This window comes from Muscardinus avellanarius, assembly GCF_963383645.1.
Source record: "Muscardinus avellanarius genome assembly, chromosome: 7".
Classification (NCBI taxonomy): domain Eukaryota; kingdom Metazoa; phylum Chordata; class Mammalia; order Rodentia; family Gliridae; genus Muscardinus; species Muscardinus avellanarius.
This window is the reverse complement of record NC_137793.1, coordinates 40,816,021-40,843,303: the sequence shown is the minus strand read 5'-3', so window position 1 is coordinate 40,843,303 and position 27,283 is coordinate 40,816,021. Positions and strand designations below refer to the sequence as shown.

Below are 27,283 nucleotides of genomic sequence, written 5' to 3'. Positions count from 1 at the left end.
TGAGAGCTGAGCTTTGTTGAGTTGCTGAGGCTGGTTTTGAACCTATGATTCTCCCTATCTTAGCTTCCCAAGTACTAGAATTATAAGTGTGTACTACCACACCCCTAATCTTCAGCCTTCTTATATATACTTATAAACATCACTTTTTTTTTAGTCCAGCATGGTGGCACACACTTGTAATCCCAGTACTTGGGAAGCTGAGACAGGAGGATCAAAGGTTCAAAGCCAGCCTCAGTAATTTAGTGAGGCTCTCAGCAACTTAGAGAGATCGTGTTTCCAAATAAAAAAAATATAAAATAAGTCTAGTGTAGCCCAGAGGCCAAACGCTCTCCTGGGTTCCATCCCCAGTAACACACACACACACACACACACACACACACACACACACACACACACTTACTTTTTGAAAGTTTATTTTGTGCCATAATGGTATTCCTTTAGTTACACTTTTTTTCTTGCTTTTTAAACAGTTTGTCCTTTTTTAAGGAAACACAATAAGCAGCATTATAAATAGTAATTTTTGCTATTCAGTGTATTCTGTGTCAGCCAGGCGTGGTGGCACACGTTTGTAATTCCAGTACATGTAAGGCTGAGACAGAAGGATTACAGGTTTGTGGCCCTCTTCAGCAACTTAATGAGCCCCTCAACAACTTAGTGAGAGCAAAAATAAATAAATAAAAATCAGAGCTGGGGTGTAGCTCGGAGGTAGAATGCCCCTGGGTTCAATCTTCAGTACCACAAAAAGAAAAAAGAAAAATATATACTCTGTGGTAACTAGAAAAAGTTTTAGATCTATGTCTTTAGTATTTTGAGGTTGAAGTATGGTAATAGTCAAGATCTCCTTAAGATTCATCCAAAAATATATCAAAGGAGAGAAAAATTTTTGCATCTGTTATTTGGTCCCTAGTTTGTATTTAGTTTGCTCTGTGTATATGTGTGTTTGTGTGTGTATTGATTGTACCTGATTGCAATAAATACTTTGTTTTAAACCATCCATAATGTTCATGTTTGTCTACTTTCTTATTTATTTATTTATTTTTTTGGTGGTACTGGGGTTCCTGGAAGCCCTTCTACCTCTGGGATACACTCCCACGGGCTACAATCCCAGACCTATTTTTTAACACTTTTATGTGGAAACAGAGTCTCTTAAGCCAGCGAGGCTGGCTTCGAACCAGCGCGATCCTCCTGTCTCCGCCTCCCAAGCGCGGGGATTACAAGCGTGCGCCACCACGCCCGGCCTATGTTTGTCTACTTTTTCAGTGCTGATTTTTATACTTTGGTACACATGAAGGTGAAAGAGCAAATTTCAGCAACTGCTTTCAGCTCTATTACCTCTTACAAAGAAGTTTACATTTATCTGAAGTTATCTTTATTTATATAATAGTTTGTTTTAGTGTGATTTGTTAATTTGACCTTAGCCACACCTTCATAGCTTGCTGTTTGTACTTATATAATTGTTCATGAATAGTAAAAATACCATCCTGTGATGTGACTTTTGTTATATTGTAGTATAATAAAACTATTCCTAGTGAAGTTCTGGTATCAAGTTGAAATAATTAAGCCAGGTCTGAATCATTTTTTACCCAAGTGGTTAAGATATACATTTTATCTATTTTTTTATATTATGTATACATTTCACTTGTGATTGGATCAGTGTGTATCTTCCTACATCTTAACCTTATGTACTTGTAGATTGTTATCTGAAGAGTTACAGATAATACAATACCTTAGGGAAGGTACTATTTTAAGATCATTAAATTAACATTATTTTAAGAACATTATGAGAAAAGGTAAAATTTTAACCCTCTTTTATGGATGTGGGAATTGAAAAGTACAGGAAAGTTAAGTGACTTGCCAAAAGTTACACAGCTAGTTAAGGGTAGATTCAGTATTTAAGAATCTGTACCATCTTTATTCTCAAGAACTAAGCCTATTGTTTTCTCCATAGTAATTTTAGGATTATTAATTTTCCAGTGGGATTTTTTTTTTTTTTTTTTTTGGTAGTACTGGGGTTCCTGGAAGCCTTTCTACTTTAGGCCTTAGGGCTACACTCCCAAACCTATTTTATATTTTTTATTTGGAAACAGGGTCTCTTAAGCCAGTGTGGCTGGCTTCGAACCTGCGCCATCCTCGTGTCTCCGCCTCCCAATTGCTGGGATTACAAGCGTGCGCCACCATGCCCGGCTCCAGTGGGATTTTTTTTTTTTTTTTTTTTTTTTTTTGGTGGCACTGGGGTTCCTGGAAGCCCTTCTACCTCCGGGCTACACTCGCAGACCTATTTTTACATTTTTATTTGGAAACAGGGTCTCCTAAGCCAGCGCGCGCGGCTGGCTTTGAACCTGCGCGATCCTCCTGTCTCTGCCTCCCAAGCGCGGGGATTACAAGCGTGCGCCACCACGCCCGGCTCTCCAGTGGGATTTTAATAGTTCCTTATTTGAAGTCTTTCTCAGTGTTCATAATTTCATTATGAAGCATCTTGGTATAAATTTCTTTTTAGTTATTCCATTTGGGGTTTTCATTCCTTTTGAGTATATGGTTTATTATCCTCACCTAGTCTTCTCCCCTGGAGATTATTATCAAATGCATATTAGACTTACTCACCGTATTGTCCAACTTTATAATCTTCTACATTCTTTTACTTTTCCTTTATAATGCTTTCTGAAGAATTGTTCTATTTATTTTCTATTTTACATTTTCTTTTTTTGTGCGTGTTTGTGGTAGCTGATTTGTTAATCTATTAGTAAATTGAAATTTTAATTTATTAAAAGTTTTTTTCAAAGTTTTGTTGGTTCTTTAAATTTTGTTACTTTGTTTTATATTTCTATTGATTCTTCTTTAAATTTCCTTTCTTATCCTGTACATTTTCTTTTTCCTGTAGATATTTTCACATTTAATATTATTTCTATTATTCTAAATGTTTTGTTGCTTGTATTCATGTTGCCTTTTGTGTTTATGAATCTAAACACTTTTTTGAAAATTTTTATTAGTGTATTGTCATACATTTTAATGGGATACAAGATGTTGGAAATAAAATTTAATGGGATACAAGATTTTGGAGACATACATGTCAAAAACATTGTTGATAGATAAAGGTCAGACATACATATAAAGCATATACAGTGTAATATCATTTGATGAAATCTAAAAAGAGGCAAAACTAATCCAAAGGTGTTAATTGTCAAAAAGTATTTCTGTGGAAGGGATGATGGAAATGTTCCATAGATTTTTTATGTGTTGCTTACAAGAGCATATATAGTTAACAAAGCTACTGGATCTAATGCTTAAGAACTGTCTGTGTTTTATTATATGTAAGTTACAACTATTACTGTTACCATTAGAATTTTCATATTGTCATCTTTTTTTGGGGGGGTTGTTTGCTAATAAGCACATGCTCTATCACTGAACTGTGCCTCAAACCCCTCTTATTTTATTTTCCATTGTCTTCACTTTAACCTAGAATCTTTACACCACAAATACACAGTTCAGAGGTGAATTCTGGAGTAGGAGAAATAGTGTAAGGGCCAAACTTTCTTAGCCATGAATTAGAGCATATTTTTTTTCAGGGTTAAAAGAGTCAAATATAGATTTCTCTAATGCCTGATCTATTAGCTCTTTTTTATGCACATTTATGGATAGCATCATAAACATTTGGAACTAGTGATCTTTTTTTTTTGTGTGTGTGTGGTACTGGAGATGAAACCCAGGGACGTTCTACCTCTGAGCTATATACCCCAGCCCTACTTTTTATTCTTTCTTTTGAAACTGGGTCTCACTGAGTTGCAAAGGGCCTCACAAAGTAGCTGAGGCTGTCTGTGAACCGTGATCCTCCTGTCTCAGACTCCCAAATGCTGGGGTTACAAGCGTGTGCCACCATGCCTGGCTACTAGTGATTTCTTAATAACTTTATACCTATGCTTGTGTTTTTTGATTAGGAGCCAATGAAATCCAGAGCACCACAGCTACATTTGGAATACAGATTCTACAAGCAGTTAGGATCTGGAGGTAATTCATAATTTGTAATATTAATTCATAATTTATTTTATTAATTTATAATTTGTAATTAGTTCATAATTTGTAATAAAATAGATTGTCATGACAATAGTTTTTAAGTTTCAAGGAATAGTGTTTAAGTTTGATTAAGAAGAATCATGTCTTAAGGCTATACTTACTAGATTTTGTCTTTCTATAGTCTTAATGGCCATTTATTTATTTATTTATTTATTATTATTATTTTTTTGGTGGTACTGGGGTTCCTGGAAACCCTTCTACCTCTGGGCTACACTCCTAGACACCTATTTTTTATATTTTTATTTGGAATCAGGGTCTCTTAGGCCAGCGAGGCTGGCTTCGAACTTGCATGATTTTGCTGTCTCCGCCTCCCAAGTGCAGGGATTACAAGCGTGCGCCACCACGCCTGGCTTTAATGGCCCTTTTTATTTTATTTTACTTATTTATTTATTTTCTTTTGGTACTGGGGGTTGAACCTAGGGGCATTGTAACCGCTGAGCTATACACACCCAGGTGATTTTATTTTTATTTTGAAACAGAGTCTTGCTAGATTCATGAGAGTCTCAACTACTGTTGAGGCTGTCTTCCAACCTGTGATCCTCCTGTCTCATTTATTTATTTATTTATTTATTTATTTATTTATTTATTTATTTATTTATTTATTTTTGCGGGTCTGGGGATGGAACCCAGGGGCATTCGACCTCCAAGCTACACCCCCTGCCCTATTTTTTATTCTTTATTTTGAAACTGGGTCTCACTGAGTTGCAGAGGGCCTCACTAAGTAGCTGAGGCTTTCCGCGAACCGCTATCCTCCAGGTCTCAGCCTCTCCGAATGCTGGTATTACAAGCGTGTGCCACGACTCCTGGCTTATTTATTTATTTTTAATTTTTTATTTTTTTGGTGGTACTGAGGTTCCTGGAAGCCCTTCTCCCTCCAGGCTCCACTCCTGGACCTATTTTTATACTTTTTTATTTGGAAACAGGGTCTCTTAAGCCAGCATGGCTGGCTTCGAACCTGCATGATCCTCCTGTCTCTGCCTCCCAAGCGCTGTGATTACAAGAGTGCGCCACCACGCCTGGCTTCCTTTTTTATTTTAAACATGAGACATTTGGAACTTTTTATGTTGGTGCTATTATGAGTACAGGACATTGTAAAAATATTAGCTTGAGAATATAAGATGTATATAACTTCCATATTCTTAATACTTTGACAGTATAAATTATTAGTGAAATTATGATATTGTGATCAGCTGAAAAATGGCCTTATAAAAGATATCCACGTAATAATACTTGGAAATATATGTTACCATGTAGATATGATTGAATTAAGGATTTTGGGATACTGAGGTTATTCTGGAATATCTGGATGAGCCCTAAGTACAATCAAAAATATCCTTGTAAGAGAGAGAGCGAGTGACACATTTTACATATATAGAAAAGTAGAAGGCAGTGTGACCATGAAGGAAAGATTGGAGTGATACTAATAAGCCAAAGAATACTTGTAGTTGTTAGGTCCTGAAGACGCATCTAGTATTATCTCCTAGAACCTATAAAGGTAATTTGGCCCTACCAACCCTTTGTTTTGGTCTAATGAAACTAATTTCAGACTTCTGGCCTCCGGAGTGTTAAAGAATAAATTTCTAGCCATGCATGGTGGTGCACACTTGTAATCCCAGTAATTGGGAGGCTGAGACAGAAGGATCGCAGGTTTGAGGACCTCTGCAACTTTGTGAGACCTTAATAAATAAAATTTATTTATTTCAAAATAATGAATACAAAATAGGGCTGGAATGTAATTCAGAAATAGAATGCCCCTGGGTTCAATCCTCAGTTTTGTAAAAACAAAAGTCAAGAATATATTTCTGTTGTTTTAAGTCACCAAATTTGTATTAACTTGTTACAATATTCCTGAGAGACGCATACAAGTTTGTTTTTCTTAAATTCTAAATCCAATGAGAATAGATTGTTTTTTTTTTATCATTGAAAGAGTTAATTGTAAAAATTCCTACTGTGTTACATTTTCTTTATGTTTAGGCTTCTCATAGCTCTACTTTTGTATACTCTTATTCTTCTAATTATAATGAATTTACTTGTGCAGTTTCTCTTATAGGTAGGACATTTTGTTTCCCTAGATTTAATATGATGGAATTTTTCCCTGTATCTTTTTTTAAGTGTATCTTGGTAGAGCTGTTCATTTCTTCATATGATAATAGATTTCTCTCCCCCCGCTTCCCCGAGCATACTTTGCATATGAGTAGTTATTACAGACAATAAGTTTGAAATTTCATATTAATATACTTGTCATTATAGACTTATAATGTATTTTTATGTCTGTTACAAACAGGTCTATATTACCTTTCTGTCCCTGTAACAAATTAACTGAGATAATAATTTATAAGGAGGAAAGATTTTCTATTGTCTATGATCACTTGGCCCTGTTGATTTGGGCCTGTGCTGAGGCAGTACAGGGCAGCACATGGTGGAGGAAATCTGTTCATCTGTGGCAGCTAGAAAGCAAAGAGAGACAGGAAGGGGCTGCGATCCTAATATCCCTTTTAAGGGCCCATCTCTACTGCCTTTACTTCCTTCTATTAGGCTCTACCAACCTTTAGTTCTACCACCTCTCAATAGTGCTACAGTCTGGCAACTAAATCTTTAATATGCGGGCCTTGCGAGATACTCCAGATCCAACCTATAGCAAGGTCCCAGAGAGTCATCAAAATTATCACTGACAACTGGGATTTGAAAGTTATGGAGATAATACTAAATATATGTGAAACCATACATATTAGCTCAGTCTAGCAAGTAAGAAGCTAAGTAGGAGAAAAGGAATTGCCATATACTTTGAATATTTAGAAAATGACCTGAAATATAGACATTGCTGTATACAGGGTTTCAGATACTGTCATCAACACTGTCAGCCTTTATGATCTGCTTTTCTTCGTAAGTATAAGTTTTACTCCCTGGTTTGCCCTGCTTATAAGATGGCAAAGGGGATTACAAATAGCCTAGGGTTAGCAATTACAAAAGCATCTTTCTAAAAACTATCCAGAAAAGTTCTAATACTGAACTTTGCTATAAAAGATTATGTCCTATGCTTTTTTTTTTTTATTTGATCACTATAGATTTTATTGCCCAAAGTTAGGTCATGTGCACATCCCTGGAGCTATCTGAACTTCAGGGACTGAGAATGGGGAACAGTGGTTGTCTACTGGGAAATTGAGGTCTTATCAGGAGGAGAATTGGGTGCTGTGAAGAAAAAAATAACAGTTCTATTTACTGAAGTACTAGAACTACCATTTGGAAAAGTTTGGAATGGTTTAATTTGGTAAGAATTAGTCAGTTTAAAATTTAGTCATTATATAGAATAACAAAAGTGTACTTTCATTATTTTAATCCTTGCCTAGTTAAATTTTGTCAGAAATAGCAATAATAAAAATGAAAAAAATACATCCATATATCTTTTATCACTCTAATTCCACGCCATAGGGCCATCTTTATATTTAAGGTGCTTGCCTATGCCATGGATATCAATTATATAGATTGAAATATAAATTTTGTTGCTTTAAGGTGTACATCATTTTAACTATGAAACTGACAAATATGACATTTTTGTCTATTTCATCAGTCGCATGAATTTTGGATGCTTTGTTATATTTTTATCAATTATAATTTAAAAACCTAACATTTTTGAGTACCCACATGAGCCTTATCGTTAATAAGAGTACATAATTGTTTTTAAAGAACTGATGACTTTGAGACAATCTAATTTTAGAATTTATACCTGAAATGATTATATTTTCAGATTGTTGACCATAAATAGACCATTTCAAGTTATTTTCCCTATAACTCTTAGGTGATATATTAAGATTGATTTAGATAACAACTTGTTTGTTAACACTCTCTCTAAAAATATATTTAACGATATACTTACTTAAATTGGGTTTACGGAAAGCCAGGCATTGCGGGCCAGGTTTATAATCCCAGTACTTGGGAGGCTGAGACAGGATGATCACAGGTTTGAAGCCAGCCTCAGCATCTTAGTGAGGTTCTCAGCAACTTAATGAGACCCTGTTTCCAAATAAAATACGAATTCCATCCCAGTACCAAACAAAAAACTGGGCACACTGAGAGGCTAAGACAGGAGGATCCTAGGTTCAAGGCTACTAGAGGGTAACTTAGCAAGATCCTGTTTCAAAATAAAAGTAAGAGGTAGAAGGTCCATGGGTTCAGTCCCCAGTACCATTTGTGTATACATGTACATACACACACATGTGCACATTTATTTAATATTAAAAACATATATAAGTCTTAACACTTAACAACAAAAATAGTCAACCAACCAACCAAAAATGGGTAAAGTCCATCAGTAGATATTTCTCCAAAAATATATGAATGGCCAATAAAACATCGAAGTCTACTGAGTGTTATTAATTAATAGTAAAGATGTCAAGATATCAAAAAACAAGCATGAGAACCTTGAAGATATGAGAATTATGAATAGTAAAAAAAAACAACAGAAATCACGAATACTGACCTACAAGAAATCTAAGAAGGAGAATTCTGAATCCTGGTCTACAATATGATGGCCTCAAATCATGTGTACAAGAAATGAAAGAGGAAATGGAAACACTAAGAATCAGAAAGAGGTCTGGAATGAAATGAAAGAGTTAAATGAAGACAGCAATAAAAAGAAATTCTGGAAAATTAGATTAAATGGAAAATAGAATATCTTTGTTAGAAGACGACTCATTTAAAACTGAAAGCACAGTCAGCAGCATACAGAATTCATTATAGGAGCAAAACCTAAACATACAACATCTTTAGGAAAATATGAAACGTCCTAATTTACGAATAAAAGGCATTGAATGAGGGATAGAGGTATAGACCAAGGGCATTCGTAATTCCTTAAGAGAAATAATTTTAGAGAATTTTCCCAACATGGAAAGAGACTTGGACTTATATGTTCAGGAGACATACAGGACACCATTAAGACAAGATCAAAGAAGGACTTCCCCATGCCATGTAATAATCAAAAAGACCAACATAGATGCCAAGGAAAGAATCTTAAAAGCAGTGAGAACCAAAGAATGGGTGACATTTAGGGGCAAAACAATAAAAAATTACCCCATACTATACAGCCCAAGTCATGAATGCCAAGAGAGAATGGTATGATGTGATCCAGACCCTGGAATAAAACAACTTCCAACCAAAATAGCTATATGCAGCAAAATTATTGAAAAATGAAAGAGAAATGAAAAAAATCTTAAAAGAATCTTAAAAAATCATAACAAATGAATCTTTAAAAATTCACGAATTCAAAGCCAACAGTAGAGAAAATAAATAAGCCATGAAGAAGAAAAAAGAAGCAAGTTATAGAACCAGAGAAGAGATGAAGTTGATCAGCAGGACATCTAAGTAAAGAAAAAATAATATATCAAACAGAAGTTAAAATACAAAATGACAGGAAACAAAAATCAAATTTTGATAAGAATTGAAATATGAATGTCAAAGGACTTAACTCATGAATCAAAAAACATAGACTGGCAGTGTGTATTAAAAACATAATCCAAATATATGGTGTTTGCAAGAGACTCTCCTTACAGCCAAAGACATTCATAGAATGAAAGTGAAAGGATGGACAAAGATATATCATGACAATGGAGACCAAAAATGGGCATGGGTAGCAATGCTGATATCCATCACAACAGACTTTAAGCTAAACCACATCAGAAGGGACAAAGCAGGGCACTTTTTATTAAAAGGAACAATTCACCAAGAAGATAAAATGATAGTAAATGTTTATGTCCTAAATGTGGGTGTAGCCACATTTGTAAAACAAACCTTCCTGGATATCAGATCTCAAATAGACCCAAATACAATAATATTGGGAAACTTCAACACACCTCTCACACCACTGGATAGATCTTCAAGGTAAAAGATGAGTAAAGACTCTTCAGAACTAAAGAAAATTATAAACCAAATGTACATAATAGACATATACAGAATATTTCAACCAGTAACAAGAGAATACACATTTTTCTCTGCAGCCCATGGAACCTTCTCAAAAATAGATCGCATCCTGAGCCATAAAGCAAGTACCAGTAAATTCAAAAGTTGTAATATAATTCCCTGCATTTTTTCAAACCATAATGGAATGAAAGAAATCAACAACAGCAAACTCGAAAGAAAGTACTTAAATACATGGAAAATGAATGATTCATTAGTGAACAACGAGTGGGTAAGATTGGAAATTATGGGAGAAATAAAGAAATTTCTGGAAATAAATGAAAATCTTAGAAACAATTTACCAAAACCTATGGAACACTTTGAAGGCAGGGTTAAGAGTAAAGTTTATAGCATTGAGTACCTACATAAGAACAGAGTTGCCAAGTAAACAACCTAATGACACAACTCAAATACTTAGAAAGACTGCAACAGTCTAATCCCAAAGCCAGCAGAAGGCAGGACATTATTAAAATCAGAGCATAAATAAATTAAATAGAGAACAAAAGAAACAATTCAAGAATCAACAAAACAAAATGCTGGTTCTTTGAAAAGATTAATAGGATTGACAAACCCCTGGCCAACCTAAACAAAAGAAAGAGAGAATCAACTCAAATTATTAAAATCATAAATGAAAGAGGAGACATCATCACAAACAGTGGAGAAATTCAAAGGATTATCAGAAACTATTTTGAAAATTTATACTCTTAATAGACTGGAAAATATGGAAGAAATTGATAGATTTCTAAGCATATATAACCTACTTTAAATTGAAGAAGACCTTTGAAAATGGAAAGATCACCCATGCTCATGGATAGGTAGAATAAATATCAAAACGGCTGTTCTTCGAAAAGTGATTTATAGATTCAATGCAATTCCCATAAAAATACCAACGACTTTCTTCCTAGACCTAGAAAAACCAGTCTTGAATTTTATATGGAGAAAGAAAAGACCCAGAATAGCTAAAGCAATTCTCAGCAATAAGAACCATGCAGGAGGCATCACAATCCCGGACGTCAAATTATACTATAGAGCAAATAGTCTTAAAAATAGCATTTATTTAATATGCCCAAAGTAGGGCTGCTTAGGAATGCCAGAAGGACTTCAGATAATGGAGGGGAAACCTCAGCAAAACTGAAATGCAAGGGTAGGAGACGAAGAAGAATGAGGTTGATTAATGGAGGCTGTACATCTGAATATGTGTAAAAGTATGAATATAGCATGGTTAATCTGGACGCTCATTGTTGGGAGGGGAGAAGGGGAATGGGGAGGAGCGAGAGGGCACTAAGCACAGTTTAAATGTATACCATATTCAATATGTTCCACTTATAAATAAAAGGAAAAAAATAAAACTAGGACCAAGAAAAAAAAAGACTAAAAAATAGGGTTGGGGGTGTAGCTTATAGGTACAATATCTCTGGGTTCCATTCCCAGTTACACACACACACACACACACACACACACACACACACACACACACACGCACAAAATTAAAACATAAATACCATTTGATTTAGAAACTCCACTTCTGATATATATGCATAAAGGAATTGAAATAAGCCTTGAGGACATGCTAAGTAAAATAGGCCAGTGTCAAAAGGATAGTTCTGTTGACTGTATTCTCTTTTTCTAGTGCCTGTTGTCACTCTCCTTGAATTGACTTCCCTTTGTGTATCTCACCGCCTCATGGAATTGACCATGTAGTTTTGAGGCCAGAATTCGTTATCTTGTATCATTTACATTTTAGTTGCATTCTGCTTATTACTCCTTGAATTCATGCTGTTATTTTCACATGTCCATGTTCTTTCTGGAATGCCTTTCTTTCCAAATGAATTTTTCTTCTATAGCTAAAACTAAATGTCACCTGCTTTGCATTGCATTTCCTGGCATCTGTTTATTCCTCTCCAGAAAAAAAAGAGGCTTTTCTTTGACCTGATATTAATTACTTTTTTTAAATTTTTATTTATTTATTTTATTGGTGCACTGTATTCATACATCATAATGGGATAAAAATAATACTTTTGTAGACATACATGCACACATCGCCCAGTTAGCCCCTACCCGATCCCCACCCCATTCCCTCCCCATCCCTCCTTCCCATGCTTGGCTTAGTGGTTGACATCTAGTATTATAGCAAAAATAACAATGATAATTTCATATAACAGTTTTATTTGTCTGATACCAAGCTTTTGATGACTTAAAGATAACATTTCAATATTTCTTTTTGTTTTCTTTCTTACCAGAGAATATTTTTCTTTTTCTTTTTTAAGGTGAAACTGTCATATATTTATTTATTTATTTTTCACAAAAAAACTATCCTAATATGGAATATGGATTCTAGATACCCAAAACGATCTCTAAAAAGAACAAAGCTAGAAGATGTATATTTTCTGATTTCAAACCATATAAAGCTACAATAATTGAAACAGTGTAGTACTGTTTTAAAGGCAGATATATAAACCATTGGAGTTAAATAAAAGCCTAGAGATAAATTCTTCCATATATTTTCAAGTTATTTTTGACAAGGTTTCCACGAACATTTGGTGGAGGAAATAATAATCTTTTAACTAAATATTGTTGAAAAATAATAATTACATGGAAAAGAATAAAATTGGCCCCTTACCTAATCCCATATACAAATATTAACTCAAAATAGATAAAAGACCTAAATATAAGTCTTAAGACTATAAACTTTTAGAAGAAAATCTGGGTCATAAAACCTCACATCATTGAAACTGGCAGTGATTTCTTGGATATGATTTCAATGGCACAGGCAACAGAAGGGTAAACAAACTCCCTTAAAAAAATATATCTATATATCTATATATATATATCTATATCTATATCTATCTATCTATCTATCTATCTATCTATCTATCTATATATATATAGTATATCCAAAGACAATGTAAACAGTTAAAAGTTACTGATAGAATGGGATAAAATATTTCCAAATGCTATATCTGAATGTATATTAATATTCCAACTAGAAATCCTAAAAATTAGCAACAATAAAAGCAAACAATACAATTTAGAGATAGGTAAAAGACTAACATAAATAATGAATCTCCACAGATAACCAATCTTAGTTGTCTATTGGATGGAAAATCTCGTTTCTCTGGTTCTGGTGTGTGTTACCTAATTTTTCTTTGTAGTTAATCTCTTTGAGTATTTTCTCTAGCGCTGGTTTTGAAGACATAAATTCCTTCAGTTTCTGTTTGTCGTGGAAGCTTCTTATTTCTCCATCTAATTTGATAGAAAGTTTTGCTGGGTAGGAAAATTTTGGCTGGAAGTTGTTTTCTTTCAGAGTTTGGAATATGTTACTCCAAGCCCTTCTGGCTCTCATGACTTGGTTTGGGAAGTCTGGAGTGATTCTAATTGGTTTGCCTCTGAATGTCACTTGGCCCTTTGTTTTTGTTGCCTTTAAGATTCTCTGCTTGGCTTCCACATTGATCATTTTGACAATTATGTGGCGTGGGGATCCTCTTCCCCGTTCTTGTCAAAAGGGACTTGTATAAGTTTCCTGGACCTGTGTATCGACCTCTTGCTCCATGTTTGGAAAATTTTCTGCTATTATTTCTTTGAAGAGATTGTTAATCCCTTTGGTTTCACTTTCTTTTCCCTCTATTCCAATTATTCTTAGGTTAGCTCTCTTAAAATGGGCCCAATATTTCTTCAGTGTCAGATTCCTGCTGTCGGATTTTTTTTTCTAAATTAGAAACTATGCGTTCATTTTTTGAATGATCTTCTTCTAAGATCAAGATTCTATTCTCCATGTGGGCTCGTCGGTCTGTAGCCATAGCCATCCTGTGAATTCGCTGCTGCCGCTGGCAGTAAGGCGCTGCTGCCGTGTCCTCGGGCGTGGGACCGGCGTATCTCCTCTGTGGCTCTGGGCTCCGTTCTGAGTTCCCCTCCTCTCTGGGGCCTGCTGCTGCAAGAAAAGATGGCGCCCGCGCTGTTCCGCGCTGCGGCTCTGGCCACAGCACTGTGTTCTGGTTTCTTTCTGGTGTCTCGTTTTTCCAGCCCTTTGCAACTTAGTGAGGCCCTTTGCAACTCAGTGAGACCCGGTTTCAAAAAAAAAAAAAAAAAAAATATATATATATATATATATATATAAATATGTCAGGGGGTGTAGCTCAGAGGTAGAATGCCCCTGGGTTCCATCCCCAGACTCGCAAAAAAATAAATAAATACAAAATAAAATTAAATTAAAAAGGGCTGTGGGTGTAGCTCAGTTAGAATGTCTGTGGGTTCAATCCCCAGTACCCTAACGCACACAAAATACAGGCGGTGTGATAATTAGCAATGCTAACTATAGAATTAACCTGGTAAAAAGTACTAAGCAGTCTTTCACAGGTGGTATTTACTGTTTTGAGATTTATTTGAATTACTGGGATTTTTTTTTACTTGAATACTGAACTCTAAAATGAAGTGTCTAGTAAATGAATTTTTTAGCAACGACTTTTTTTGTGTGTGTGTGTGAGGAGGGGGTCTTGGGATTGAACCCAGGAGCAGTCTTCCAGTGAAGCGACACCCTTAGCCCTATTTTTATTTTTTTTGAAACAAGGTGTTGCTAGGTTGATGGAAGTCTCACTGTTTGCTGCGGCTGTCCTTGAAACCAGTGATCCTCTGTCTCAGCCTCCCAAGTAGTGGGATTAGAGGTGTGGACCACCATGCTTAGCTAAGTGAGTGAAGTTTGAGAGAGTAGAGATGAGACTGTATTCTTAAATATATGAATTTTGTATTCTTATTCATGTTTGAATTTTTTCTTTGTAAAAATAGATCTAATAATTAGAGATGCTAATAGTATTGCTAGAAAATTAGAGATATTGGAAATAATTAGAACTAAGCTTCATTGACTCACAGTGTATGACTTTTTATATTAATCTCAAGGAAATGAGTGTAGTATGAGTTTATAGTTGAAAATTCTCCAGGTATAAAAAACATATACATGCAGACACTTGTTTTTGCCTGAGCTGAATTGCACTTGCACACTTGAGTAGCCAAACACTTTGGTTTGTAGACAGGTAATAACATAGAGCCTCTGTTACTCTTTCTTTTAAGCCTTTTTGGAGTTTTTCTCTTCTCTCTTTTCCCTCACCTCCAAAAAAATAAAAATAAAAAAATCTCTATTTTGTGGTCTTGCCTACTTAAATTATGTTGCTATTGTGGTTTTATTTCATTTTTGCTTAGGATATCTCCCTTCCCTGTCCCAAATCCTCTTTGTTAGTTGCAACTTTTCCTAAGCCTTGATAATATAATTTGTTTGCTCATTGTTAAAAATTTGTCTAGCTGAGCATGATTGTGTGCACTTGTAATCCCAGCATATTTTTCCCATTTCCGTTTTTATCTGTCATTCTAGAATTTTTAAAATGTGCAATTATTTTTATTTCAAAACTAGAGTATGTTCTTCATAAGAAATTAGAAAACACCCAAAATTTGAAAATGAAGGAAATCATCTTTGCTTCTAGTAGTCTTTATTAGTTTTCTGCTTTTTCCATCTATTTCCTTTATTCATATATATATTTAATATTTAATTAAATTATTGAATTTATTGCAAGATATAAATAGTAAATGTTTCTCCTTCACAATTATCTCAAAAAGGTAGTTAAGCCTATATTGTTTACCATGGAATGGGTATGACATAAAACTGTTAAATTAGGCCAGGGTCAATGGATATTTAGGTAGTTCTTTTTTTCAACTTGATAAAACTGTGATACAACTTAAAATCATTATATGCATACTTTTTCTTTGAAAAGAATAGGTAATTTTTCTTGAAAAGCTATTTCATATTCTCACCAATATTTTAACCCATAATTTGTTAATATTGACTTAGTAAGTTAACCTTTAAATTATGTATATTATTTTGATACTATACCAAAACTGGAAAAGTGGTAGTTGATTAACAGTCTGTTGCAATGTAGAGTTAGAAGGCTTATCAAAAAACTTTTTCTAATTTTTTACATTAAAATCTATTGAGCCAGGCATGGTGGCTCACACTTGTAATTCCAGTACTTGGGATACTGAGATTGGAGGTTTGCAGCCAGCCTCTGCTAATTAGTGAGGCCTCCACAACTCTCAAATAGTAAAATCCTGTTTCAAAATAAAAAATAGGACTGGGGATGTAGCTTAGAGGTAGAATGCCCTTGGGTTCTATCCCCAGTACTGCCAAAAAAAAAAGTTCATTGATTGTACTTTGGATTATTTCCCCATGCTTAATATTGTAATTGGTTTTTTGAAAGGCACTGCTTTACTGAGTTCATCATATATTTCAAATATTGACATCTTTTAGTACCCAAATTAAATCATAATATTTAATACCACTACAGTTTCATCAGAACAAGTATTTAAGTATTGAAGAAGCTGTCAAGGCCACGTTGGCAGATAAAAATTTTGTAAAATTCTAGTTATTGCTTGAAAACTTAATTTTATTATTGGTAAAAGAATAATTTGTCAGTCTTGCAATTTCAAGTAATGCTTTTATATATTTTTCATTATACTTGTCAGAGAACATAATTAACAATCTAAAGATCTTAATTTGCTTTACTTTTTATTCCAGAGTTCTGCAATACTTTTTTCCATAAAGAATAAAGTGTTTTTATGGATTGAGCAGAGAAAGCCCATCAGAGATAGAGAAGGGCTAAAAGAAAGCAGAAAGAAAGGCAAAAACAAAACAAAACAAAACAGATTGGTAATCTTAAAGTTACTTGCATTGTAAATTTCTGGAAACGGAACAATAAAAGAATATAACTGGTTAACATCAGATTATTGAGCCTGGTGTGGTTGCACGTTACTATAATCTCAGCTACTCTTGAGGTTGAGGCAGGGAGATCAGAAGTTTGAGGCTAGTGAGGGCAACCTAGCATGATCCTACTCAAAATAAAAATTTAAAAAGGGGATTAGGGATATTGTTAAGTGGCAGAGTGCTTGCCTAGCTTAGGGGAGGCCCTGGCTTCAATCTCTAGTACCACAAAACATAGAAGACCATCAGATTGCTTAGGTCACTTGTGTAAGGATTAAAGTAGAGAAAACTTCAATATTATGCTGATTTAAACTAGCCTATTTGGGAAATTTGAATATTATGTCTCATTTACGTTTTATAAGTAGATTATTTTCTGTTTGGTGACATTTACTTTAACGTAGATGACTCCATTTTGAATTTTAGTTTGTTCTATTGATGCCTAGTTTAAGACCATACCCCCAAAAAAGGCCTCTTGTAATTTTTATATAAATCACTGTTGAAGAGATAAAAGTGAATATTTTTATCTTGTTTCCATTAACTATTAAGTATAATGTTATCTTATAGTTTTGCATAGATAGCCTTTTGTGATATTTAAGCAATTTGTATTCCAAATTTTGTTGACAGTTATGGTTAATGTTTTCTGTGCATCTGTTAAGATCTGTGGTTTTTAATGCTCTATATTCACTTATTATAGTGAATTACACTGGTGGATTAGCCCAGCATTGCAGTCCTGAATTAAGTAATCAGTCATAGTGTCTTGTTGACTTTTTTGGGTATCCATAATACCCAAACCCGTCCTGAAAGGATATCATAGATATTCAGTAAGTACTTAAATTAACTAAAACAATGAGATTCCTTAGGTGACTTTCTATTTTTCAAGAACATTTGAAAAACTGCCTGATCATCTAATAAGCCAAAAATCTGTTGCAACCTTCTTCAGAGATCACTTCTCAACAACTTTATTAGGATTGTAGATGATGACTCAGTAGGAAGTAGAGAAGTCCATTGACAGATCTTTCATTAAAGAACTTCAAACCCATTTTATTTTTACATTTCTATATATAGTTTTAGCAAGCTTTCATTATCTAGTACCTTACAGCCTACAGATCAGAAGCAACGGATTTAAGAGTGGAAGTGAGTTATTATAGGTTTTTAAATTGAAAGCATAAAAATCAATAACTTACAGTGGCATGGAGAAAAAAAATGTGGAAAGAATTTTAAAAGCCTACTAGCTGAGAGCTGATGATAAGTGCTAGTAGCCAAGAGCTATTTATAGTCTTAATTAAGAGTTTCAGGATCTTAATGTGTATAACAGGAAAAACAGGAGTTACTAAGGTTCGTTTGGAGTTAGAACAAACCTTAGGCTTTCATTCAGAATTTCTGGAACTTTTTTCTGCTTTTACACATGTCAGGAGTAGATATGGCACATAAGATAAGGGTGGCTCTTGGAGAAGTGGCATACACTAAGATAATAATTGCAGGTGCAATGGGGAAATAGGATAAGCACGTGTGATAAATGTGGGATTTGTGTGCATGTGTAAATATGCTATTTGCAGAGGGTGTTGACATATGTATGTGGAAGCATATCAGGATCTTTTTTTGGAGAGGGGATTATGTATGCCCCTCGGTGTTGTTTTCATACCTTGTCCCTGTTATGGTTATACTGTCTCACTTTTCAACATTTTACTCCTCACTCATATTCACATTTGAGGAATACTGGTTTTATCTAAACTACTACTGCCGAGGCGCACTTGAGATTTCAGTGGCAAGCCAGCCACACAGTTAAGCTGATCAATACTGGGCTAGACTAAGAACATAGTTGTCCTGGTTTCTAGGTAGATGTTTTATATCTAGTTGCTGTAAGAATTTATATTTGGAATGATAGGATTAACCACAGAAATGAAATGATTTTTTAAATTTCCTTATTTAAAAAAAGTTTGAGCCGGGCGTGGTGGCGCACGCTTGTAATCCCTGCGCTTGGGAGGCAGAGACAGGAGGATCGCGCAGGTTTGAAGTCAGCCGCGGGCGTTGGTTTAGGAGACCCTGTTTCCAAATAAAAATGTAAAAATCGGTCTGGGAGTGTAGCCCGGAGGTAGAAGGGCTTCCAGGAACTCCAGTTCCACACACAAAAAAAAAAGTTTGAAAATTATATTTTAGATATTTTTTCCCTTTTGAAATAGAGCTGAAACATTCGTGTAGAAGAACTTTATTTTCTCATGATGAATACATAGATAAATGCATATTAAGGTAAATTCTAGTTATATGCTAGTCTATTAGGAAACTGCCTGAAAAGTACAGATAAATTTGGGCATTTGGACTTTATAGTTGAAGTGTGTGTTGTTTTGTATGGCTGCATAATGAATTATTACTAACAATGTCTTAAAACAAGTAGCTTTGTTATTTCATAATTTGCATTAGTATCTTTACATTTGAATCCTCTGTTGAGAATCTCACTATGGTAAAATCAAGGTGTCAGCCTGGACCATGACCTATTTTTGAGTCCAGTGCCCTCTTCCAAGCTCACTGCTTTTTTTGCCAGATTTAAATTTCTCATGGTTATAGGATTGAGACTCTCAGTTTTTAGAGGATTCTCCCCTGGCATATGACATATAAGTACACACATAGTGGAATGCTTTTTTAAGGACAGCAGAAGAGACTTTTTGTTGCTTCCAGTATTTCTGATTCCTAGAGCTTCTTTTTAAAGGACTCACATGATTAGGACAGACCCACCGAGATACTCTGCTTTTGATTGACTTAAGTCAATTGATAGGGCTATTTCAGTCAGCTTTTCTGTTGCTGTGATTAAATACCTAACAAGCACATCTCAGAAGAGGAAAGATTTACTGGGGCTTGTGGTTTCAGAAGTTTCAGTCCATGGTCTTCAGTTCCAAGGCAGAAGCACCAGTGGCAGGGCCTGTAGCAGAGAAAAGGTGCTATCAGAGCAGCAAGAATCAGAGACAGGAAACATCCAGGGACATATATAGTCCCAAAGGCCACACCCCAGTGATTCATTCTCCTCTTTTGTTGTGCCCCACCTCTGATACTTGTTGCATTGGGGACCTGTTTTCACACATGAAAGGTTTTTTTTTTTTTTTTTTTTTTTTTTGGTACTACGGTTCCTGGAAGCCCTTCTACCTCCTGCTACATTCCCACGGGGTACACTCCCAAACCTATTTTTATACTTTTTTTTTATGTGGAAACAGGGTCTCTTAAACCACTTGCTTCGAACCTGCATGATCCTCCGGTCTCTGCCTCCCAAGCGCGGGGATTACAAGTGTGTGCCACCACGCCCAGCTCACACATTGAAAGTTTTGAGGAATATTCCAAATCCAAACTACAATAAGGTCCTTACTTATTTCTAGATAGGGATACATACACGTGTGTGTGTGTGTGTGTGTGTGTGTGTGTGTGTGTGTGTAGATTTAACGTAACCAGAAGAGTGAATCCCTGGACTCTTACCTGCATTCAAGGGACGAGGATTTTACAGGATGGATACACCAGATGATGGGAATTCTTGGGGATGATTTCAGCAATATTTTCTTGTCACAGGGTTATTAAAGATAGCAGTGACTCCTTTGTTTAATAAAAGTAGAATCTTTCATATGTTCTAAGTATTTCTTTACACCGTGAAAATATAAAGCTAAAATGTTCAGATTATGAGGTGGGGGAGAAACAATGAAGTATACTGTCATTCTGTAATGCAGCTATGGTAGAGGTATAGCCAGGCGACAATGTGAACATCAAAGTGAAAGGTGTAGAGGGGGAAGAGATTTGGTCAGGGGGAATTTATAGTGTAGATCTGGAAAAAAAAAACTGCTGTAGTTATTGACTATAAAATTAGAAAAATTGTTCATTGATTTTTCTAGGAAGAAAGGCTTAGTATTTAAGATGATAAAATTAAATGACTCTCTCTTTTCCTCTAGATGGTATACCTCAAGTTTACTATTTTGGCCCTTGTGGTAAATATAATGCTATGGTGCTCGAACTGCTGGGACCTAGTTTGGAAGATTTGTTTGACTTGTGTGACAGAACATTTTCTCTTAAAACAGTTCTCATGATTGCTATACAACTGGTAAGTAAAGCAGGTCTTTTGGAATTGTTTCAACAGTTATGTAGTTCATTGATCACAAATTTAAATTTAATATAATTTAAATTAATTTAAAATATATTAAATTTTTGTGACCTTAGTCTTAACAGAGCATTTGACTTACCTAATACCAACGTTCCCACTTTTAATATTGTCTTTCTAGGGTGACTATAACTTAAAATAACTCATTCAAGCATATTTTATTTGTATGAGAATTGTTATTGTTACTTTTAGAACAGAATGCTTACTTTGAATAAGTTTGTAGTGGTTTTTTCTTGTAGAAGATGAATACTTTAAAATAGAGCCCTCAAAAATTACAGATTCTTAATCTTGGTTATAGATTTTAGTGACTAATAAAAAGAGAAACAAGCCGGGTGTGGTGGTACACCCTTATAATCCCAGCATTTGGGAGGCTGAGACAGGAGGATCGAGGTTCTTGAACAGCCTCAGCTCCTTTATGAGGCCCATTGCAACTCATTGAGACCCTGTTTCAAAATAAAGAATAAAATAAGGCTGGAGGTGTAGCTGGGAGGTCGAATGCCCCTGGGTTCCACCCCCAGTACCACACACACACACACACACACACACATACACACACACACACACAGACACAGAGGAAATGAATGAGGGCCTTACCAAATTATTTAAATTTCATACAAACTATGGGAAAACAATTTAGAGGATTATTTTAAGATAATTTTAAAAAATATGCCAATAGAACTGTGTTGTATAAGTCTTAAAATGGTTTTTTCCATTAACTCATTAATTACATTTCCACAAATTAATCCTGTGGAAGTATTCAGATGTACTTAAAGTTTTATATGCAAGGATGGATATAAATAAATAAACACCCCAAATGTGCAGAATTAGCAGGATAAATTACATAGGGGTTTTTTTTTTTTTTTTTTGGTGGTCCTGGGGATTGATGCAAGGGCATTCTTCTGAGCCACTGCCCCAGCCATCATTCATTCATTCACTTGTTTGTTTGTTTATTTATTTAGAAATAGGATCTCATTAAGTTGTGGAGGGCCTCGCTACGTTGCTGATGCAGGCCTCAAATCTATTATCCTCCTGTTTCATCCCCCCCAGTACTAGGATTACAAGCATGCACCACCATACCTGGCTATAGAGAAATTATTAGTGGCCATAAAGTAGTATGCAGCTATTAAAATAATGTGTTAAAGTAATTTTTTATCTTTAAATATGACCTGGAATATGCCCATAAGATATTGTTAATTAAAAGCATAGTCATGGAATATTATATATTATATACTAGGTATTATGTAAAACAAAGTTTGTTAATAAGCAAACTAGAATGGCCTTGTGTGACTGTATGTTTACATGGCATTATTAACCATGATTGTCATTAGATGAAGTGCTTTTTGAAAAACATTTATTTGTAATGTTCTATTTTGTGACTCTTTGTATACTAAACATTTTTGAGAGTCTATAAAACAGTTCATATAAATGTACTGTATTATCATTAGAGTTGGATTTCAAAATTTTGTAATTTCAAAATCTTATTTTTAAGAATTTAATACCTAGGGAAAAAAGAAAAGCTAAAAATGAGAACCTGAATGATGTTGCTGTTTTTATTTAACAATTTAAACTCCTAATTTTTTTTTAGTATAGAAATTGCCTGATTACTGAAGAAAAATGCAACTTTATGAGCATGTCCTTTTGTAGTTCTAAGTTCAAGATTTTTTTTATCAGTAAAATTTTTTGATTATATGATGTGTCATCCTTTTAAAGCATTGGGTCAAACTTACTGATATGAAATGAATCATAAAATTCAGACACTTTGATTTATCAGTGACCATAATAGTAAAGGTAAACATCTGAAGTCTTAATTGGAGATATATATATGTGTGTGCGTATACACACACATACATATACATTTGAGGGAGTATAGGCTGAGATGTTATGTTTAAAGGTTTGAAATACTTTCTGATTTTTTTTCTTATTTATATTGTTTTCATTGTGAAGGTAACATTCTTGCCTGCATCTTATTTTTTATTGCTAAGTCAAAACCTAAAATATTTCTTTTCTGTTTTTTTTTAACCCAAGATCTCGCGCATGGAATATGTTCATTCAAAGAATTTGATATACAGAGATGTAAAACCCGAGAACTTCTTAATAGGACGGCCAGGAAACAAAACCCAGCAAGTTATTCATATTATAGATTTTGGTTTGGCAAAAGAATATATTGATCCAGAGACAAAGAAACATATACCATACAGAGAACACAAGAGCCTTACAGGAACAGCTAGATATATGAGCATAAACACACATTTAGGAAAAGGTATGTGTACCTTTTTTAAATATGAAAGATTTAATTTAGCAGCTATGCTGACAGTATGAGTTTATATTTGTTATTATGGTTCAGTATTTTAACATTATAGTGGCATGTATTGTAGTTTCCCCCATCACATATACATAGAGTTTACTTTCATTTATGTTTACTATTACTCTTAAACTGAGTTGCTCTAGAGTAAATGAGTGATGGGGATCCTTACATTTACCATCTTTTTTTTCCCTTGTAATTTGACATCTTCAACTTTAATACAGTTAGGAGGATACATTTGAATATTTCTATTAAGGAATATGAGAGGATGCTTAGTTTTAATTGGATTCAGCATGTTTGAACTTTTTTGCTGGGACTGTAGCTCTCATATGTGACTAGCTAGGGAAGCTGCACCTTCTAATGATGAGTGTACATTAAGCACATGCTGATGACACATATTGAAGAGGTGGGCAGAGTAGACTTTTGATGCTGGCTTAACTTAATCCTAGGTGTGTGACTTTGGGCAAGTTGTTAAATGTTTTAAGGGAGTGTCTTATTTGTAAAAAGTGTAGAATACTACCAGCCTTGCAAGATATTATTCTATCCTTTTGTTCTTGGTCTAGTATCTTGCACATTAATTTATTTGTTGGCTATTCTGGGGTTTTTGCTGTTTCAAATTAATTTAAGGACTGATTTTCCTATGTCTGTGAGGAATGACCTTGGTAATTTAATGGGTATTGCATTGAATCTGTAGATCACTTTTGGAAGATAGCCATTTTGATGATATTTATTCTTCCTATCCAAGAACATAGAAGATCTTTACATTTTCTAAAGTCTTTGATTTTTTTTTTCAATGTTTTATAATTTTCTTTGTAGAGGTTTTATACCTCCTTGGTTAGGTTTCTAAGTATTGATGGATATCCTGAGTGGAATTGTTTTCTGGATTTCAGTGTATTTATGGTTGGCATATAGGAAAGCTTCTGATTTTCTTTTCTTTTTGTCTTTTTGAGGGTCTGGGGATGGAACCTTGGGGCATTCAACCCCCGAGGTATACTCCCTGCCCTATTTTTTATTCTTTTTAATTTGAAACAAGGTCTTACTAAGTAGCTGAGACTGTCCACGAACCACGATCCTCCGGTCTCAGCCTCCCAAATGCTGGAATTACAAGTGTGCACCACCATGCCTGGCTAAAGCTTCTGATATTTTAAGATTGGCTTTGTATCCAGATACTTTGTTGAATATATTGATCAGTTCTATAAGCTTTTGGTTGAGTTTGTTGGGTCTTCTAAGTATAGCATCATGCCATCTGCAAAGAGTGATAGTTTTAGTTCTTTTTCTATTTTTACTTCTTTTACTTTTTTTTCTTGCTCTATTGCTCTGGCTAGTGTCTCAAGTACTATATTGAAAAGAAGTGGTAATGGACATCCTTGACCTGACCTTTTCTTTGTTTTAGGGGAAAGTCTCACAGTTTTTCTCCATTTAAAAAAAGTTTTATCAACCTTTTTCCAACTAGATTTGGCATCCATTGATGATTTTCTTTAATTTCTTACATATTTAAATGTTTATATCCTAACATAAATACAAACTTTCCCTGTCCCCCTACTTATTGACTCATCTCTGTTTGTACTTGTAACTTCGTTGTTAGTCTAGGGATTGAACCTTGGAGCATTCTACCTTTGAGCTACACCTCTAGCCCCTAGCCTTTTTTTGGTTTCTTGCAACAGTGTCTTTCTAGGTTGCTGAGAGTCTTACTATTTGATGAAGTTGTCCTCGAACCCTCCGATCTTCTTATTTCAGCCTCCCAAATATTGGGATTATAGGTGTGTGCTAGTGTGCCTGGCTAAGGAACTCTTATTTCATGTGTTATGTATTGAATACATGAAAATCATTATTTTGGTGCTCACAGTCTCAGATTTGGCCACTGGTTGCTCCTTGAAGCTGGCACCTTTTGAGCACTTCCTTTACTTTCTGGTTGCAACAAAGTTTTTCAAGTTCATGTTATAGTTTTTCTGTTCCAACCTCATCATCAGCCATTTCTTTAAGAAGATCCTTTGAGCTAGAGAGAGGAGAAGGGTCTCCATGTGTATGTATGTATGTATGTATGTATGTATGTGTGTGTGTGTGTGTGTGTGTTGTTGTTGTTGTTGTTATTATTATTATTATTTTATTATTATTATTATTATTTTGGTGGTACTGGGGTTCCTGGAAGCCCTTCTATATCCGGGCTACACTCCCAGACCTATTTTTTTTTTTTTTTTTTTTTTTTTTTTTGGAAACAGGGTCACTTATGCCAGCGCGGCTGGCTTCGAACCTGTGCGATCCTCCTGTCTCCGCCTCCCAAGCGCGGGGATTACAAGCGTGCACCACCACGCCTGGCTGTGTGTAATTATTTTAATACCTATTAAGTGTCAGAGTTATACTAATACTCCTGTTTTTAATCTATCACCAAAAGTAGTATTACTTCATTCATATTTGTAACTTTTTTTCATTTTCTATATTTGTATCTTCTTTTGCTTATCCTGAGGAGTTTGTCTATCACTACTTGTTTACTCATTTTATTGGCCAAGTATGCTCAGAAAGTGGCTGCAGAATTGGCAGTGACACCACAATTATACAGCGAGCTTACCAGAATTATATTTGTAACTCTTATTTTATTGAAGAGTTCTTTTTTTTATTAAGGTGAAATTTACATTGAGTAAAATAAACAACATTCAGGTGTGTGATGTGTGAGTATTGATGAATATATACCATGTAACCCACAGTCCTGTCAAGATTTAGCATCACTCTGAAGATTTTCTTCTTCTTCCTCTCAGACCTTGATTTCTCTCACCATAGATTAATTTTTCTGATTCTGTTATGTCATCTGGCTCTATGCTCATTTTGATATATGTGAGATTGGTTTGTTTTTTGCGGGTCTGGGGATGGAACCCAGGAGCTTTTGATCTCTGAGCTACACCCCCTGCCCTAGAGTTTTTTTTTTTTTTTCTTCTTTTTGTTTTGTTTTGTGGTACTGAGGGTGGAAAGCCCAGGGGCTTTTCTACCTTTGGGCTATACTTCCAGACCTATTTTTATACTTTATTTGGGAACAGGATCTCACTAAGTTGCTGAGAGCCTCACTAAGTAGCTGAGGCTGGCTTTGAACCTGTGCAGTCCTCGTGTCTCAGCCTCCCAAGTGCTGGGATTACAAGCCTGCACCACCACCACCACCATGGCCAGGCATCTTTGTTTTTCAAATATCTGTACTTGGTTCCTTTTAAAACTGAGTAGCAGTTCATGGCATAAAAATGCCACAAATTGTTTATCTACTCTTATGTTGATAGACTTTTAGATTTGGCAGTTTAGGGGCTATTATGAATAAAATATCTGTGGCATTCTTGCAAATCTTTCTATTGGCATAGGTTTTCTTGCAGTTACTGGGTTTGTTGGTATTAACCTCATCACTTACCAATCAGCTCTTCCTCCAGCAACAAATGAGTCTCACATTCTTGGCAGCATTTGGTGTTGTCACTTTTTCATATTAGCCATTCTAATGTATAATTTATATTACTTTGTTTTCCTATGATTAATGTTTTTGAGCTCCTTTTTACGTGTTCATTGGCCTTTTGGATATCTTTTTTTTTTTTGTACTATTAGAGATTAAACTCAGGGACATTCTATCTCTGAGCTGCACTCCCAGCCCTATTTTATATTTCATTTTGAAACTGTGTCACTAAGTAGTCTAGGGTCTCCCTTAAATTGCTAAGGCTGTCCATGAATCTGCAGACCTCTTGTCTCAGCCTCCAAAATACTGGGATTACAGGCATGCACCATCACACCCAGCTCATTTGGATATCTTTTATGATTTTGTAACCATATATATATATATATATATGTTCATCCTTTCATTGTTGACTTATGTGGGTTTTTTAATATTACAGATACAAGTTTTCTGTTAAATAATAGACATTGTGAATATTTTAGTTTTTGCTATCTGGATACATGTCCAGATATCTGAATATTTATTTCAGTCTTTGTTTATTCATTTTCTTAGTGGTATCTTTTTTTTTTTTTTTTTGCGGGTCTATCTAGGGATGGAACCCAGGGGCATTCGACCTCCGAGCTACACCCCCTGCCCTATTTTTTATTCTCTGTTTTGAAACAGGGTCTCACTGAACCG

At 34.9% G+C, this 27,283-nt stretch overlaps 1 protein-coding gene across 6 annotated transcripts in view; it reads left to right on the top strand.

Annotated features, from left to right (window-relative positions):
• CSNK1G3 (casein kinase 1 gamma 3) overlaps positions 1-27,283 on the top strand; it is a gene marked incomplete at both ends in the record, with an annotated part of 73,568 nt that overhangs the window by 8,537 nt on the left and 37,748 nt on the right. For all 6 annotated transcript variants that reach the window (XM_080698213.1, XM_080698211.1, XM_080698210.1 and 3 more), the window contains 3 exons: positions 3,933-4,002; positions 20,680-20,828; positions 22,911-23,145. In XM_080698213.1, the coding sequence (XP_080554339.1) occupies positions 3,933-4,002; positions 20,680-20,828; positions 22,911-23,145 (454 nt within the window). The remainder of the gene's footprint in view (positions 1-3,932; positions 4,003-20,679; positions 20,829-22,910; positions 23,146-27,283) is intronic.